At 38.8% G+C, this 17164-nt stretch overlaps 1 protein-coding gene across 3 annotated transcripts in view; it reads right to left on the bottom strand.

Moving 5' to 3' along the window:
• Window positions 1-17164, bottom strand: part of NLN (neurolysin) — a 106505-nt gene that overhangs the window by 59297 nt on the left and 30044 nt on the right. For 2 of the 3 annotated variants that reach the window (XM_010367711.2, XM_010367712.2), the window contains exons 2-3: window positions 5849-6108; window positions 1383-1531 (exon numbers count right to left, since the gene is read on the bottom strand). In XM_010367711.2, the coding sequence (XP_010366013.1) occupies window positions 1383-1531; window positions 5849-6108 (409 nt within the window). The remainder of the gene's footprint in view (window positions 1-1382; window positions 1532-5848; window positions 6109-17164) is intronic. The other variant, XM_030927476.1, reaches the window with a different exon arrangement.

The following is a 17164-nucleotide window of genomic DNA, read 5'->3' as shown; positions in this document are numbered from 1 at the left end:
TTTTGCTCTTGTTGCCCAGGCTGGAGCCCAATGGCACGGTCTCGGCTCACTGCAACCTCTGCCTCCTGGGTTCAAGTGATTCTACTGCCTCAGCCTCCCGAGTAGCTGGGAATACAGGTGCTTGCCACCACGCCCGGCTGATTTTTGTGTTTTTAGTAGAGACGGAGTTTCACCATGTTGGCCAGGCTGGTTTCAAATATATGAAATTTAAAAGTACTCTATGACAAAGAATCTAAAGTGACAAACCTTTCATATCTTGGTAACATTCATAAGAATCACAGAATGTGAAATAAAAAACATTATTCCAAATGAGAACTTAGAAATCATGATGAAAATAGGATTAATCAAAGGAAACTAGAAATTCTAGGAAAAATTCCAAATTACATAAAAAAAAATTGAACAAGAAAGAAAAGTAATTTGGGGATGAAATAAAATGGGGATACTAAAAAGGCCATGATTCAAATCACATACAATAACTGTGGTCAAACGGAGCAAGAAGAACAATTTAGCTAATTAAGAATAATCATAAAGTTATTTTCATAAGTTACTTTCATCAGTTATTATGAATTATATGATTATCAATTACAGGATGAAAAATGCATGTTTGATATGAGAAAATAAACAGGATATACACCTTACATATCTAAATCTTGATTACACATTGTATGATGAGTTACAAATTAAAATGCCATTTAATTTAAAATATTTCAATTCTTGTCATGGTCTGCTAAAAAGGAAAAAAAAAATTGGGATTCTGCAGTAAGAAACATGCAAAATTAAACAAACAAAAAAAATGCCTGGAATTTTAAAACTGTTTTTTTCCCAAATTGCTGAAGTGTCACGAAAATAAAAATTGAAAGCAAGGCATGACGAAACTGCTAGGAGGCAAATGAACATTGGTGAAAAGATCAAAAACACTTGGGCAGACCCACCTAGAAAATTTATCTATAATTTCCGCAAGTCTTCAAAAATGTAAGGATGACAGACAGGAATGACTGGCATACAGCATCAAAAGTATGTCATCAATATTATGGTTCCCAAACCACAAGTTATTTAAGATAAACAAGTTGATTCTATTTGCTTCTAATTGATTTGGTCTAAGATAACCCTTACATGCAATCATCAAGTTCATAATGTTGTTAAAAAGCCTTAACTTTACAGATGTTCACTCTTCTACATTTGGTCTTTAATTGAATGGAATTAGCAGCTCAACATAATCTCAATGATACAATTAACATTATGTAATACTATATAATGCCCATTATGGTATGATAATCATTGGAAACAAAATCTAAGAAAATCTAGTCAGTATGTTTTATTGATGATTGAAGGTTCTTTTTTGTTGTAGTTTTCCCCTCTTTAAAGGGATTTATACCACTTACCTGCAAACGAACAATTCTCTCAAATATATCTCCTCTCATGCTCATCTCAATATCAAAACGAGAAAGTCTTTTGTCTGCTTCTGTACTTGCTGCTCGTACTTCTTTGTCAGAGGATACATGCTGGGGAAAGTCTAGCATGGTCCTTTCCACTGCGGATGGAGACCAAAATATTACCACACAACAGGACTTGTCAAATCAGTATTAAGCCAAATACCTCATACCCAGTGGATTCTCATGCCAATAAAAGTTTTATTTTATTTTATTTTATACTTTCTGTAAAAGTATTCTTTTACTTTCAATATATAATTTTAAATGTATACTTTTAAATGTATACTTTAAAATATGTAATTTTAAGTGTATATTTTTAGGATTTAATACATAATTTTATGTCTGTCAGTTAAGGAAAGAATGGCATAGAAAATTTTGAAATTTAATATAGCACTTATTTAAGTGATAATGGTTAACTATATGGTTGCAATATGTTTACTTCTAAGGCTACCAAGAAAAAGCATCTAATGCAGGACTTGGCTGTTCCAGTTGGCATCATTATGAACGGTAAGGATGTGAGCTGAGCACTTATCGAAGTACACTGGGGTATAATTTTTTTTTGAGACAGGGTCCTGCTTTGTCGACCAGGCTTTGTCGCCCAGGCTGGAGTGCAGTGGTGCAATCACAGCTCACTACAGCCTCAACTTGCCAGGCTCAAGCATTACCCTCTCGCCTCAGCACCCTCCTTCCCCAACACCACTGAGTGTCTGGGACCACAGGCATGATCCACCACACTCAGCTAATTTTTATATTTTTTGTAGAGATGGAGTTTTGCCATATTTCTCAGGCTGGTCTCCAACTCCTGGGCTAACGTGATCCTCCCACCTCAGCCTCCTAAAGTATTAGGCTTACAGGCGTGAACCACTGCATCTGGCCTGAGGGTGTAATTTATCAACTGGGAATGTAGGAAGAGAAAGACACAGTTCCTATACTGAGGCATCTTAGGATCTGGGATGGGGTAAGGGTACCTAAAAAGATAAAGACTTCATAGAAAATCTAATCAAAGAATGGACCCTACCCCAAATGCACACATACATAAAAACATTCAAAATTTCAGATAATTTCAAAGGATTCCCAGAAATCTAAGTGGACACATCCAGTAAGTAGCTAGACATTGGAGACATTCCTGTTAAATAATAATGATAATTTAGTTTGGTTTAATCTTCACATATTAAAGTTGGTTCTTGGGTTTTTCATCAATTTCTATTTTGACTTTAATTGGGTAAAAATCTCTGATGTCAGTGAAATAACCAATACTATACAACAAAAATAAGTATGGGTTTATAGTGATGGTTGTGCTATGCTGTGAAAATAAGTGAATTTTTATTTGATTAACTTCAGTATTGTGAAGGTATTATAAACAGTAAAATTTCCACATGATCTCTAGGAGACAGTAGAGCTATCCTTTATACAGCAAGAAATTATACAGTTAAACAAACTGCCTCACTCATATCAGTCCTCTTAAAACATTGTTACAAATAAAGCTATTAGAAATACCTGCCACAAATATCAGAATTAATCCATAAGGTATATTTTTGAAATATCAAATTATGAAATTATACTTTTAGGATTTAATATATAATTTTATGTCTGTGGGTTAAGGAAAGAATGGAATAACAATTTTGAAATTTAATATAGCACTTACTTAAGCGATAATCGTTAACTATATGGTTGCAATATGTTTACTTTTAAAAATTAGCTATAAAACGGTGGCTCATGCCTATAATCCCAGCACTTTTGGAGGCTGAGGCAGGTAGATCACCTGGAGTCAGGAGTTTGAGACCAACCTGGCCAACATGGTGAAACCCTGTCTCTACTAAAAGTACAAATTGAGCAGAGCGTGGTGGTGCATGCCTGTAATCCCAGCTACTCGGGAGGCTGAGGCAGAATTGATTGAACCTGGGAGGCGGAGGTTGCAGTGAGCCAAGATTGTGCGACTGCACTCCAGCCTGGGCAACAGGAGTGAAACTCTGTCTCCAAAAAAAATAATAATAACAATAAAATAAAATAAATTAGCTATAAAATGTATTAAGAAGGAATAAAAATTGCTCAAAAACTTATATAAGTAACATCAAATGCGGGAGCCTACAATTAGAAACATATTCTTAAACAAATAAAGATGCTGAAAGCCATTTCCTTCCTTTGCCACAAAGACCTGGAACCAGATTTATGCTCTCACTGCCAAACTACAGACAATGCTGATGCCCAGTGCCTGACACTAGACAAACAAGGTTTCAACAGCTACTGTGAGAGGCATAAAGGACTCGGAGAATATGCCCAGATAAGAGAAAGTTAGTTTTTAAGAAATCTATTCCCAAACTCAAAATACTCGATAATTAACCCACAAAAATAAATTTATAGAGGAGCAAGAACAAATATCACAAACTTGAAAGTATGCTGAAAAGATCTATTATTGAGAGAAAAACAATTTAAAGTAATTATTTTTAAAAGATTTTGTTTGAGCCAGTCATGGTGTCTTACATCTGTAAGCCCAGTGCTTTGGGAGCCATGGCAGAAGGATCACCTGAGACAAGGAGTGGGCAACATACATGAGACCAGCCTGGACAACATAGTGAAACCCCATCTCCACACAAAATGTAAAAATTAGCTGGGCATGGTGGAACAGGTCTGCAGTGTCAGCTACTCAGGAAGCTGAGGCAGGAGGATCTCTTGAGCCCAAGAGTTCGAGGCTGCAGTGAGCTAGGATTGTGCCATAGCACTCCAGCCTGGGTGACAGAGTGAGACTTTGTCTCAAATGCCTAAGTTATGGGTTGCTATACCATCTTGACCACAAGTGACTGAAGAAGTAAGCACCTGAACCAAGGACAAACCACATCCATGATGGTACACGCACATGAAGTCGCCAGCTGGAAAAGCTCTGCTGAATAGGGACTAACTCTATCCCTTTGACTTTGACTAATGAAGACAACCAGATCCTTTTATTTAGGAGTTTAAATTCAAGACGTGTAATAAGATTGAGAAGCCATTAATGAAAGTGAAGCAGTTGCTGGTAGGAGCAGAAACTGAAACAAATGCTGAGATAAGAGAAAACAGTCAACAAATGCTGAGATAAGAGAAAACAGCCAAGTCCTTTTTACAGTGAAACATAGAGAATGAAGGGATGGTGGGGCAAGGAGATGACCAGGTCACTAGGGCTATGCTGGATTCCGAAAATCTTTCAAATTACAAAATGCACACGAATGTTTACGATATCCAGTTCTGCAGCTATCTTATATTCTCTTATGAAACCTGGATATACAGCCAAGATTGTCTGTCATAAGCATTCTACAAAATATGTCCAACCCTTAGAGGTAACCAAAGGGAATCTTCATTCCTTATAACTTGAAGGGTCTAATATGTTATAAAAATAATGTATGTCAGGGCAGAAAATAGAGAAATACATAAAGAGGAAAGTAAAAATTAGCTATAAACCCATCACCTGATATGTTAAACATTCTGATGATTAATCTTATGTGTTAACTTATGTGTTAACTTGATGAGACTAACATTAGAGTGATGAGCCTAAGTAAAGTAGACTGCCCTCTATAATGTGGTGGCCAATATCCAATCAGTTTAGGGCCTAAAAGACTCCCTGAACAAGGGAGAATCCTCCTGCAGTCTCCAGACTTCAGCACTACTGGCTCTTCTGGGCCTCTAGGCTACTGGCCTTTGGACTGGAGCTGGAACATCAGCTCTCTTGGGTCTCAAGCCTACCAGCCCACATGGAGATTCTGGACTTTCCAGACGCCTTAATCATGTAAGCCAATTCCCTATAATCAATCTATCAATCGATCTCTCTCTGCGCACACATACATATATTTACATATATATACTTACACACACACACACACACACACACCCTATAGGTTCAATTTCTCTGGAGAATCCTAACAAAACCATTGATAAAATTTGTTTATTTTCTTCCAGTTCTTCTGTGTCCTTTTCCCCATGTCATTAAACACTGCCTGTAAACCATGATTTTAATGGTTATACAGCATTACAGAGGATGGATGTTTCATAATTTATTTATCTAATCTTTTGGTTGACACTTGGGAATTGTTTCTAAGCCTATGATATGACAAGAATACCTACTTATACATAAATTGATACATGAATTTTCCATATATATGATTATTTTCTTAGAATAAATGTCTAGGTGCGGAATTAATGGGAAAGGGTATGAATATCTTAAAAGTTCTGACACGTTGTCAAAATGCTCTCCAGAAAGCAGTGTAATCAGTGTACATTTTATAGCACCTTTGCCAACATAAACAATTTTAAAATCTTACATAATTAAATTTTAAGCAATTATGTAAAAATCAATGCTTGTAAAACTGGAAAACTGAAAGACAGAAAGCATGAAATGATTTAAGATGTCCACAAAGTGGAACACTGATATGCTTCTGCATCTGACCTACCTATATACTTTACTTCTATATCTGCCAGTGCCTGCAGACAGTTCTCATAAGTTACTTCCTCAATACCGAGCATTCCAACAGCATCGTACACCTGTTTGGTCTGCACAATGAGCTCCTCAGTTCTTGTTTTAATTTGCTCTGGTGAAAGATCCCATCTTAAAACATTTCTGCCAGCCACAGTATAGGAAGACATTGCCTGAAGAGGAGACATCACTTCTCTTCCTAATGTCATTCTGAGTAAATTCCTGGAACCACCAACTCTAAAAAGAATCAGAAAAAGAATAAGAATTAGGGATTTCTGTTGGTCCAAAGTCAACATATGAATGTGCATTATAAAATTAAATTTTAAAATAACTTTTTTTTTTTTAAAAAAAGCAAATACTTTCAGGTGAACACATATGCACAAAACTAAGTAATCTTGTATTTTCTATTTTTCTTGCATAATTACATAGTTTTAATGAAATTTGTATAATTCAAACACTGACTTGTTTGTGTAATTCAATCATATAGAAAAACAAAGTCAGGTGTTGAAGCTATAATAATTTTCCTTCATAAATTAAATCAGTAATCTTCCTTCTCTCTTTTTTTTAAGACAGGGCCTCATTCTGTTGCCCACGATGGAGTGCAGTGACATAATCATAGCTCACTGCAGCCTTGACTTCGTGGGCTCAAGTGTTCCTCCAACACCAACCTCCCAAGTAGCTGAAACTACAGGGACATACCACCATACCCAGCTAATTTTAAAAAATTATTTGTAGAGATGAGGTCTCCCCACATTGCCCAGGCTGGTTTTGAATTCCTGAGCTCAAGTAATCCTCCTGCCCTGGCCTCACAAAGTACTGGGATTACAGGTGTGAGCCACTGCACCTGGCCAGTATCTTTTTTATTTTAGTATTTTTCCAGTGCTAACTTCTACCTACTATGTACATAGACTCAAAAAAACCTTGCAAGTTTAGCAAGGAAACATTAAAAACTTCTCTTCCTATACTGAACATCAATTTTTTTAAACAAAATTTCATGTAAATTAAGAATGACAATTTGAATTTAAGACTTGGAAAATAAACTCTGGGATAGCTATGGCATTATCCTAAAAGAAAAAAAGAAAAAAAAAATTGTTAGGAATAATGATACCAGTCTTTACTCCCTTAAAACATTCAAACTAGTAATACTGATGCCATGTTTCTCTCTCTGTCTATACACACATGCACATATATACATAAATATAAGTATATATAATTTTAGGGCTTATAAATAAAAATGTTATATTTAGTAGCTAACATTTATTGTCTGTTCAGGCACGGTTCAAAATACTTCCCATGTAGTAACTCATTCAGTCATCCAACAACCCTCTAAGTTATATACTGTGGTTAGTCTTGTTTTACTGAAGAGAAAACTAAAACACAGAGAAGTTAAGTAACTTGCCTAAAGCCATGCAGCTAGTTGTAGGGTCACAGGTAGGATTAAAAGCCAGGCAGTATGGATCCAGAACCCATATTCTTAACCACTATGCTAAGCTTCATTTCTATTATCTTACAGGACCCCAAAACAACCTTATAAGGTAGGTAGGGCATTACTGTATTCTCTTCTAATGAAGCAACTGAAGCCAGAGACTAAGTGACTTGTTTAAAGTCATTCATCCAGCTAATACTTATGAGCATGTACTGTATCCAGTTCGTGACAGACAATGGGGATAAATGGCAAATTGTCTTAGACCCTGACATTCTATCATAGTAGAAAGGACAAATGGATAAACATGCAATTATACTACACTGAGATGAGTGTTATGACAAGGGTAAGCAGAGAGAACTCCAAAAGAAGGGAACTCCATTCTGGTCTTAGGGCAGGGCGAATGTGTCAAGAAAGATTTTCTAGAAAGAGCAACAAGCAAACCAACATTTGAACAATGTGTAGGAATTATCCAAAGGTAATGCCATAAGGGGAGAGAAGGCTGAAAAGGTAAGTAGAGACATTTAGCAAATGAAGAGCCTTGGGAATCATCAGAACCTCTAACCTTGGCCAGGCATCGTGGCTCATGCCTATAATCCCAACATTTTGAGAGGCTGAGGCAGGCAGATTGCTTAAGGTCCAGGGTTCGAGACCAGCCTGGGCAAAATAGTGAAACACTGTCTACACGAAACATTAAAACAACATTAAAACAACAACGACAACCAAAAACTCCCTCAAACATCCAATCTTATTCTGAAGGCAATTCGAGAGCCATAGAAGGGTTTTAATCAGGTGAGAGATACCAGATTTGTGTTTTAGAGAAATCGCTCCAATTATGAGTTGAAAGGTTTGTAAAAGAGATCATTCAAGAGAGAAGTTGTTCTTGGGGCTGTAATTGGGGCTCATGATTAAAGTATACAAAACTAGGAAATAGGGAGAATCAGAATGATTTAAAATATATTCAGGAGTTGGGCTCAATAGGACTTGGTACTGAATGGATGGAGGTGGTGGAGGTGAGAGAGTCAAGAGAGTCAAGGGAAAGGAGGCTTTTTGGGGGAAAAAAGAGAAACTCAATTTTGGACATGTCAGATTTGAAGTGGCTAAAGAACATGTAAGAGAAATTCATTAATATTAAGTGGTAACCGTATATATAGGAGTACCCAAGGGAGTTTGCAGAGAAGAGAAAAGCATTGGGGCCCTAACTCTAATATGATCACTGAGGTAGAAGGAACATTAGGCCAAGCTGGGTTCTAGGAAGTTGTGACAAGTAAGCAGTGAAAACAGTACCAAACATACAGATGTTGAGAAAAACTGAAAAGTCTTTGTTGAATACAGCAGCAGAATGCCATTCACGACTCTGGCTAAAGCAGTGTCAGGGGAGTAGCAGGCATATAGGTCTGACTACTATGATGATAATAAGGAAGAGGTGAAGAACTGGAGAGAGTGTGCACCTAGGCAATTCTCTGTGGATTTGGCCATGGAAAGAAGAAGAGCTAATGCAGTGTAGCTAAAAGAGGTTGAGACACAGAATAGATACATTTTTCACATAGGAGAGACCTAAATACTGATCTCCTCATCTTACTCTCCATAAGAACTCATGTCCACATACTAGTTGATGCTTACAACTTGAGGCTGCCAGGCTATTTTCTAATACATTTTCACATTTCTTCTTCCACCAGTTGAGTTACATACTAACTAATGGTTAAGCCTGTTGTTCCAAAACCTGTTTATGCCTGTTATGCTTATTTTCACGTAATTTAAATATTTGACTGATTAAATGTATACGAAATTTAAAAACTTATTTCTGGGATACGTAAAAGGTTTCAGAAATACTTTAAAAAAAGAGTTACAAAAAAAAAATCAACTCCCACAAAAAACTTGTCCTTTTGAAAGATTGGGAAAGGAATTGTGACAATTCAGAAGGCTTCTGAATTCATACTACTTATATGTTTCTTATACTCATGTTCCACTTTTGAGAAGCTGAAACTGGAAATCAAAGATGATGCATTATAGGTGTAGTTTATACAAGGACAGTGAGAAATGCCAATCAAATCATTTATAGTTAACAAAAGGCCTTGGTTTTAGATCAAAAGATTTGGGAATAAATATGTTTTAAATTTGCACAAAATATTTAAGAAATTTATCATAGTTATGACACTACTTGAAACCACCTTTTTTTCAATTACATTATTAAGGTATTTAGAGAGACTGAGCTCCCTACAGAGATAGGAAGAAATGGAATATAAAACATGAGCAATGTTTTAGACAGAAAAACTATAGTCTCAGTAAAATCATTAAAACAGTAAAATGGGAGTAGTCAGGTTATAGTAAAAATGTGAGATATTTGAATTTAAGACCTCAAGGATTAAGCAGTTTCTCTGCAAGAGTGTAAAGAAACAAGTCTAGTTTGGATAAATTGCCTATGTGAACACTGGAGTCAGCAGGTTGACGGTGGATCCTGGAAGGAGAAAGGAAGACTGAACCAGGAACCCGAGTACCTGAAGAAGGAACTCCCAGCTGACTGGGGGAGACAACACGAGCAGGATATAAAATGGGAAAACCAGATCATGAGCTTTAAAGGTGTTTTTACACAATGAAGAAGTGCTGGACATCACAGTGGTTGCAGGGGGCCTCTGGGGGAAAAGATACTGATCTTTCCTCCTTACTTTCTGGTATGGGGTGTGGGAGGAAGAGGGATGCATGGGAAATATTTTTGTCAGGGTTCAGTGGATTTTAGGAAAGGTCAGGAAGAGAAGGGAAGATCCAGGGAAGAGTATGAAAAAGTGGAGGAGTTTATTTACCATAGGACAAGGGTTCCAGAAATAACAATGGAGCAGTCAGTACAGTAGATGGTTAGATACACATTGGTTATCTAGTCATTAACCTCTTCCCCTACCTAATTATATGCACATCTTCCTGTCAACACTCACACACCCCCAACACAGTTCATGTTCTTTGAAGGTAGCTGTCCCTGCCCTCAGTACTCTTGCTTGGAATGCTGTGAGAGAAGGGGTCTCATTCCCACTAAGTGTGAGTACACTTGTGTCCTTGATTGCAGCTGGCAGCCATCCTATGAGAATGAGCAGAATCTGATTTATGATAAAACAGACACTTTGAATGGCAGAATAAAGGAAGGAAACCAAATATTTAAAGACACCATAGAGCCCATAGATCAACTAATTGTAAAGCCTGACCGTTCCAGTTATGAGTTAGTAAGTCCCCTCTATGGTGAAATCAGTTAGAATGGGGTTTTATATTATTTGCCTCATATAGGATTCTACTGATAAAGGAATAAGTATAGGGAGAAACCAACAGTATGGAGGTCAGAGTACAAGAAATGGCAGATGAGTAGAGGGTCTTACATACTTGGTGTTGGTGCAAAATAATAAAGATGTGAAGTTCAGGATTTATACAGTTGGCTGAAAATTTCTAAAATAATTATTTCTGCCAAGAGAGGCCACTAAGAAAGAGTCAGTCATGGCCATGACAGGCTGTACTGTCAAGGAAGTCCCAGCATAGGTAAAAAGGCTGGCCCTGAGATGACTGAGTTACAGGAATATTAAAGAGAAGAACGATGACAAAAACATAGGACTTATCCATCTTAATACCTTGTTCTTTTCACCACTCCTCTTAGTATAAACCAATGACTACAGATAAATTTCTATTAATACTCAGGTTTCTTTTTTTTTGGAGACAGAGTCTCACTCTATCGCCCAGGCTGGAGTACAATGGCATAATCTCAGCTCATTGCAACCTCCACCTCCCAGGTTAAAGCAATTTTCGTGCCTCAGCCTTCCGAGTAGCTGGAATTACAAGCTTGTGTTACCATGCCTGACTAGTTTTTTGTAGTTTTATTAGAGACAGGGTTTCACCATGTTGGCCAGGCTGGTCCTGAACTCCTAACCTGAAGTGATCCGCCCTCCTTGGCCTTCCAATGTGTTGAGATTATAGGCATGAGCCACCATGCCTGGCCTATTACACAGTTTTAAAAGAAAATTACTTCAAGCATTTCACTGATAAGATGACCTTCATTGGTTTTCATCTATTTCCTAACATTTACTGGAAGATTGAGTGGTCATAGCATATCTGATTGTTAAGTTCTGTTTCGTTTTTAATCGACACATAATAATTGTACATCTTTATGGGTAGAGTGTGATGTTTCAATACATGTGTACATTGTGTAATGATCAAACCAGGTGAATTAGCATAACTATCACCTCAAACACTTGTCATTGATTTGTAGTGGGAAAGTTAAACTGATAAAGATGTCAATACCTCCATCTTGACTGGATACATATATGTTTTATAGTTTCCAAGGCAACTAGTGAAAAGCTATTTCTCCCTTAATGTAATACTATTCCCTGAACCTGGAAGGGCTAAAAAGACAGAAACAAAAGTTAGAAATCATGATGTCATGGGTCAACTAAATATATTAAAATTTGTATCTTAATACTTTTTTTTCTCACCTTCTGGGATTTTACCTTAATTCTTTTCAGGATTCATAATTCTTGTTACCAAAGAAAAGGAATGGTGACAGGGGAATGCCTTATACTTCTAACTAAAACATTTTGATCTACTGAGTACTTTCTCTCTGCATTATCTCTGCTTTTCCTCTCCCATCTTCGTTTTGCGGAGCATCCCTCTTCTTCCCCTTTGTTACATTTTCAAGCTCACCCAATGCTTTGGATGCTGGTACACTGATCTCGTCTTCCCCTTCCGTGCCTCTACAGTCCTGGAAAGAACTGCACCTGGGTGGGAACACCAGTGCACCTGTAGTCATCCAGTAGCTGTACTTGTATTCTTGAGAATCTGGTGAAGATTTTTCTCTGACTTTTTGCAGCTAAGAGCTACATAAGTCAAAAGCAGACAACCGGCATGAGCCTGTCTTTTCCTACAGCAGTTATTATGTCTAGTAATTTGAAAATGAAAAAGTAGATCAAATCTGAGATTCCAGTTGTCTAATTAAACACTATATATTTTTTTCCTACTACAAAATTCCAGGCTCTTTATTATTCTGTCTCAGTCATCATACCTTCTTCATCATCTCTGTTTTCAAAGCACTTTTCAAAACATGACCTTTGTGAATTTTTTTTTTTTTTTTGAAACAGGGTCTCACTCTCTCACCCAGGCTAGAGTCCAGGTGGCATGATCATGGCTCACTGTAGCCTCAGCCTTCCAGGGTCAGGTGATCCTCTTACCTGAGCCTTCCACATAGCTGGGACTATAGGTGTGCATGACACCTAGCTAATTTTTTGTACTTTTTTTTTTTTTTTTTTTTTTTTGAGGCGGAGTCTGGCTCTGTCGCCCGGACTGGAGTGCAGTGGCCGGATCTCAGCTCACTGCAAGCTCTGCCTCCTGGGTTTACGCCATTCTCCTGCCTCAGCCTCCCTAGTAGCTGGGACTATAGGCGCCCACCACCTCGCCCGGCTAGTTTTTGTATTTTTAGTAGAGACGGGGTTTCACCGTGTTAGCCAGGACGGTCTCGATCTCCTGACCTCGTGATCCGCCCGTCTCGGCCTCCCAAAGTGCTGGGATTACAGGCTTGAGCCACCGCGCCCGGCCATTTTTTGTACTTTTTGTAGAGATGTGGTTTTGCCATGTTGCCCAGGCTGGTCTTGAACTCCTAAGCTCAAGCGATCCTTCCACCTCAGCTTCCCAAAGTTTTGGGATGACAAGCATGAGTCACTACAACAGGCCAACCCTGTGAAATTTCTAACCAAGAAATAATACAGAATACCATACTAGAATTGACAGGAAGGTGCATTTGCTAGCACTGTAATCTCCTATGTCCAAAATAATATAATAATAATAATAATAGTAGTGTTTAGGCAAAGGAAGAAAGCTGGATAAATTTTGACAGAGATCATCAGGTTACATAATTTCATTTGGACAAATGAGTATGCCATAGTTATTCTGAGTTAATTATTGCCTTGAGACTTTTTTAAAATATTTTATGGAATGTACTTTCAGAAATGTTGATTTATGGGGTTCATTTTCTTTTGAAGCATAGTTTGAAGTCCTCTACTTCCTCTCATCAAGGCTTTCACCATTCCAGTTCACCCAGATCTGAGCTTCTACCACCTTTCATCTGTGCCATTCATTTTAGACATTTAAATTACTGTCATCACCTATTCAATTAGTTTGTTTTATATTCTAAATGAAACTAGGACTTTCTCAAGCACAATGGCCACTGTACATTTCTTTCATCACAAACTCCCACCCCAATGCACTGCACACTGATGAGCAGACAGATGTTCATTATACACTTGAAACAAGATGGGACAAATATGGCAAAAACATTAAAGCAACACCATCTTCCCTCATCATCACAAGTAAACATTCATACAGGGAAACACCTTTTATTAGAGCCAGGGCTATGGTGAAACTATATTATGTAAAATTTTACAACTTCTACCTCCTACCAACTTACATTTTTTCCATCCCTTTCCCTGTCACCATGTCACTGTGTTGTACTACATGGTTGGCAGGACATTTCCAGAAATTTGTGCCAATTCTTTGAAACACTTGGCAAATATTCCCAGTATTTGCTTTGCAACTAATGTTTCTCTACAAACTGCTCTTGAGGTCTGCATTAAATCAATTCCCCCTCAAGACTGGAATTCCTGTATAAGTTTAATTATTTCTCTTGTGTAGTTACTACCATCAGAAACACTCTAATCCTGATTTCTACTATTCACAAAGTTGTCTTTCTAGCCACTGTTTTGACTAAATCACCCCTCTCCTCACAACTTCTCAGGCCATAGCTCAAGTCCAGGGTCCTTTCATCAGAGCATATAGGACTCCTTTATTTCTGATTTCTGCAATGCCAAAGTCCAGCTACATACCTCACTGAGGCTGACCTGTTTCTCTTTTTCTTTCTCCTTCCTTCTTTTCTTTCTTCTTTCCTTGTTTCTTTTTTTCTGTATTTCTCTCTCTCTCTTTCTCTTTACTTTTTTAAAAGACAAGGTCTCACTCTGTTGCCCAGGCTGGAGAGTAGTTGTGCAGTCATAGCTCACTGTAAACTAGACCTCCTAGACTCAAGCAATCCTCCTGCTTCAGCCTTCCAAGTAGCTGGTACTACAGGTGTGTGCCACCACATCCAGCTAATTTTTAAATTTTTAATAGAGATGGAGTCTTGCTATGTTGCCCATAGTGAGCAACTCCTGGGCTCAAGCAATCCACCCGCTTTGGCTCCCAAAGTGCTGAGATTACAGGCATGAGCCAACGCTCCTGGCCAACTTATCTATTTCTTCAGGTACTTAGTCCATTTCTTTCTTGAAGCCTTCAGCCAAGCAGCACATTATCCACTAGACCTGTGCAGTCCAACACAGCAGGCACATGTAGTTATTTAAATTAATTATGAGTAAATAAAATAAAAAATTCAGTTTCTCAGTTGTACCAGGCACATTTCAAATATCCAATAGCCACTTGTAGTAAGTGGGTACCACACTGGACAGCACAGATAATGTTTTCACCACTGCAGAAAGTTCGAATAGACAGCACTGACTGGACGATCTCATTCCTGAGATTCCACGTGACAGCACATGTACGCCAAGCAGCCCTGCCTGTGCCCTTCCTTGGGTACCCTTTCTCCTTTCCACTCGCAAACCAGGTTCTTAGGTGTCTTCTCTGGAAGGAAGAAAGGACAGAGAAACAGAGGAAGGGAGAACTCATTTACTGAGTAGCTCATGTGTGCAGGGAGTGTTAAAACACTCATCTAATTCTCACAACGTAGAGAAATAAGGAGTAAGTGCTACTTTCAAGAGCACAGTCTGGCAGAAAAGACTTTCAGTTCTTTCCATAGGGAGCAGGGCCAAGGGTATTGATAATATGATCAGAATATAAAAATGGTTTTTCCACAAGACTGTTTAAATTTCATGTCCTTATTATTTTATAAGGGAGAATTAATCTTATTCACTGACTGAGCTTACTAAGATAGAAGTCATAAAAGTTTACCTAAAGGTTTCTGGTACAAGACCTTCAACACAGCAAATATTTGTGAACTTACTGCTTTCTCTCTGCTCTGTGTCCTTTCACAGCATACATTCTGCCACTGTCCCAAAGGTTCGGCATCACCAGTTGGTGAAGCTCTCCCATCATGCCAGTCTCTTTCTCCGACACTCACCCTTGGCCCTACATCCTCAACCTTGTCACAGGGCACTGGCTTTTCCGCTTTGTCTTAACTGTAACTTGGATTCCTGGTGAATGCACTGCCTCTCCCATGAAGTGCACTCACATTCTCTCAAGTTCCTCACACTAGGAGGCCTTGACACAGGGTACACCTCTCCTTGATCCTCAAAGGGGTGTACAAATCATTACTGCACTACAATTCTAATCCTCTGAGGCTACTGTCTTCCTGCTACATCCCTTATTAACTCTCTTTGTTGCTGTCATTAACTAAACTCTTTGCCATTTTCTCACATTCACCAAAGAATTAGCTCTACAGTCCCTGTATTAGTCTATTTTCATACTGCTATGAAGAAATACCCAAGACTGGATAATGTATAAGGAAAAAGAGGTATAATGGACTCATAGTTCCACATGCCTGGGGAGGCCTCACAATCATAGCAGAAGGCGAAGGAGGAGCAAAGTCACATCTTACATGGCGGCAGGCAAGAGAGTGTGTGCAGGGAGCTGCCCTTTATGAAACCATCAGATCTCATGAGACTTATTCACTAACACGAGAACAGCACAGGAAAAATCCACTCCCAGATTCGATTACCTCTCATTGCGTTCCTCCTATGACACATGAGGATTATGGGAGCTATAATTCAAGATGAGATTTGGGTAGGGACACAGTCAAACCATTATCAGTCCCTGTCTAAAGTTCCATAATCATCCCAGGGAGACTCTAAGGGTGGGTGGACAAGGCTTACCACTCCCTTAACTTCAGTTTCTTTTCTTTTTTTCTCTCTTTTCATTTTGGGACAGGGTCTCATTCTGTTACTGAGGCTGGAGTGCAGTGGTGTGATTATAACTCACTGTGGCCTCAACTTCCCGGGCTTAAGCACTTGATCCTCCCATTTCCCTAATAGCTGGGACTACAGGCATGCACCATCATGCCTGGCTAATTTAATTTTTGTAGAGATGGGGTTTCGCTATGTTGCCCAGGCTGGTCTCACATCCTGGGCTCAACAATTCTCCCACCTTGGTCTCCCAAAGTGCTGCGATTACAGGCATGAGCCACTGTGCCCAGCCAACATCACTTCCTTAACCTATTTCACTCCAAGAACCTTTGTGTTTATTCTTCTTACCACCATTTGAAGATGCTCCTTGGAAATCATAAAGTCAGCTATTCCACTGCAATCACAACCTTCTATCTTTTCAGCTTCCATTTATCTACTCTCATGGTTCTTAGTTTTCCATCTCCCTTAAAACTCCAGTCCTTTAATCCCTCTATTTTCTCACTCTAACAGACTTCTCCCACAGCTCCACCCTTAGACCTGGATGACTGCTGTACTTTGTTTTTGTTTCTGAGACAGAGTCTTGCTCTGTTGCCCAGGCTGGAGTGCAGTGGCGTGATCTTGGCTCACTGCAACTTCCACCTCCTAGGTTCAAGCAATTCTCCTGCCTCAGCCTCCCAAGTAGCTAGGATTACAGGCATGTGCCACCACGCCTGGCTAATTTTTGTATTTTTAGTAGAGCTGGGTTTCACTATGTTGACCAGGCTGGTCTTGAACTCCTGACTTCAGGTGATCTGCCTGTCTTGGCCTCCTAAAGTACTAGGATTACAGGCGTGAGCCACTGCACCTGGCCGACTGCTGTACCGTGGCAGGCTCCACTCTGGCCCCTCCTGTGTCTGCACTCAGCTCAGGAGAGGTTAAGGGGATGAGCTCATGCAAAGCTTGCCACTACCATCCTGCAACTATG

Source organism: Rhinopithecus roxellana, chromosome 3, assembly GCF_007565055.1.
Source record: "Rhinopithecus roxellana isolate Shanxi Qingling chromosome 3, ASM756505v1, whole genome shotgun sequence".
Lineage (NCBI taxonomy): Eukaryota > Metazoa > Chordata > Mammalia > Primates > Cercopithecidae > Rhinopithecus > Rhinopithecus roxellana.
Note: the sequence above shows the minus strand (reverse complement) of the source record. Positions and strands in the feature narration are given on the sequence as shown.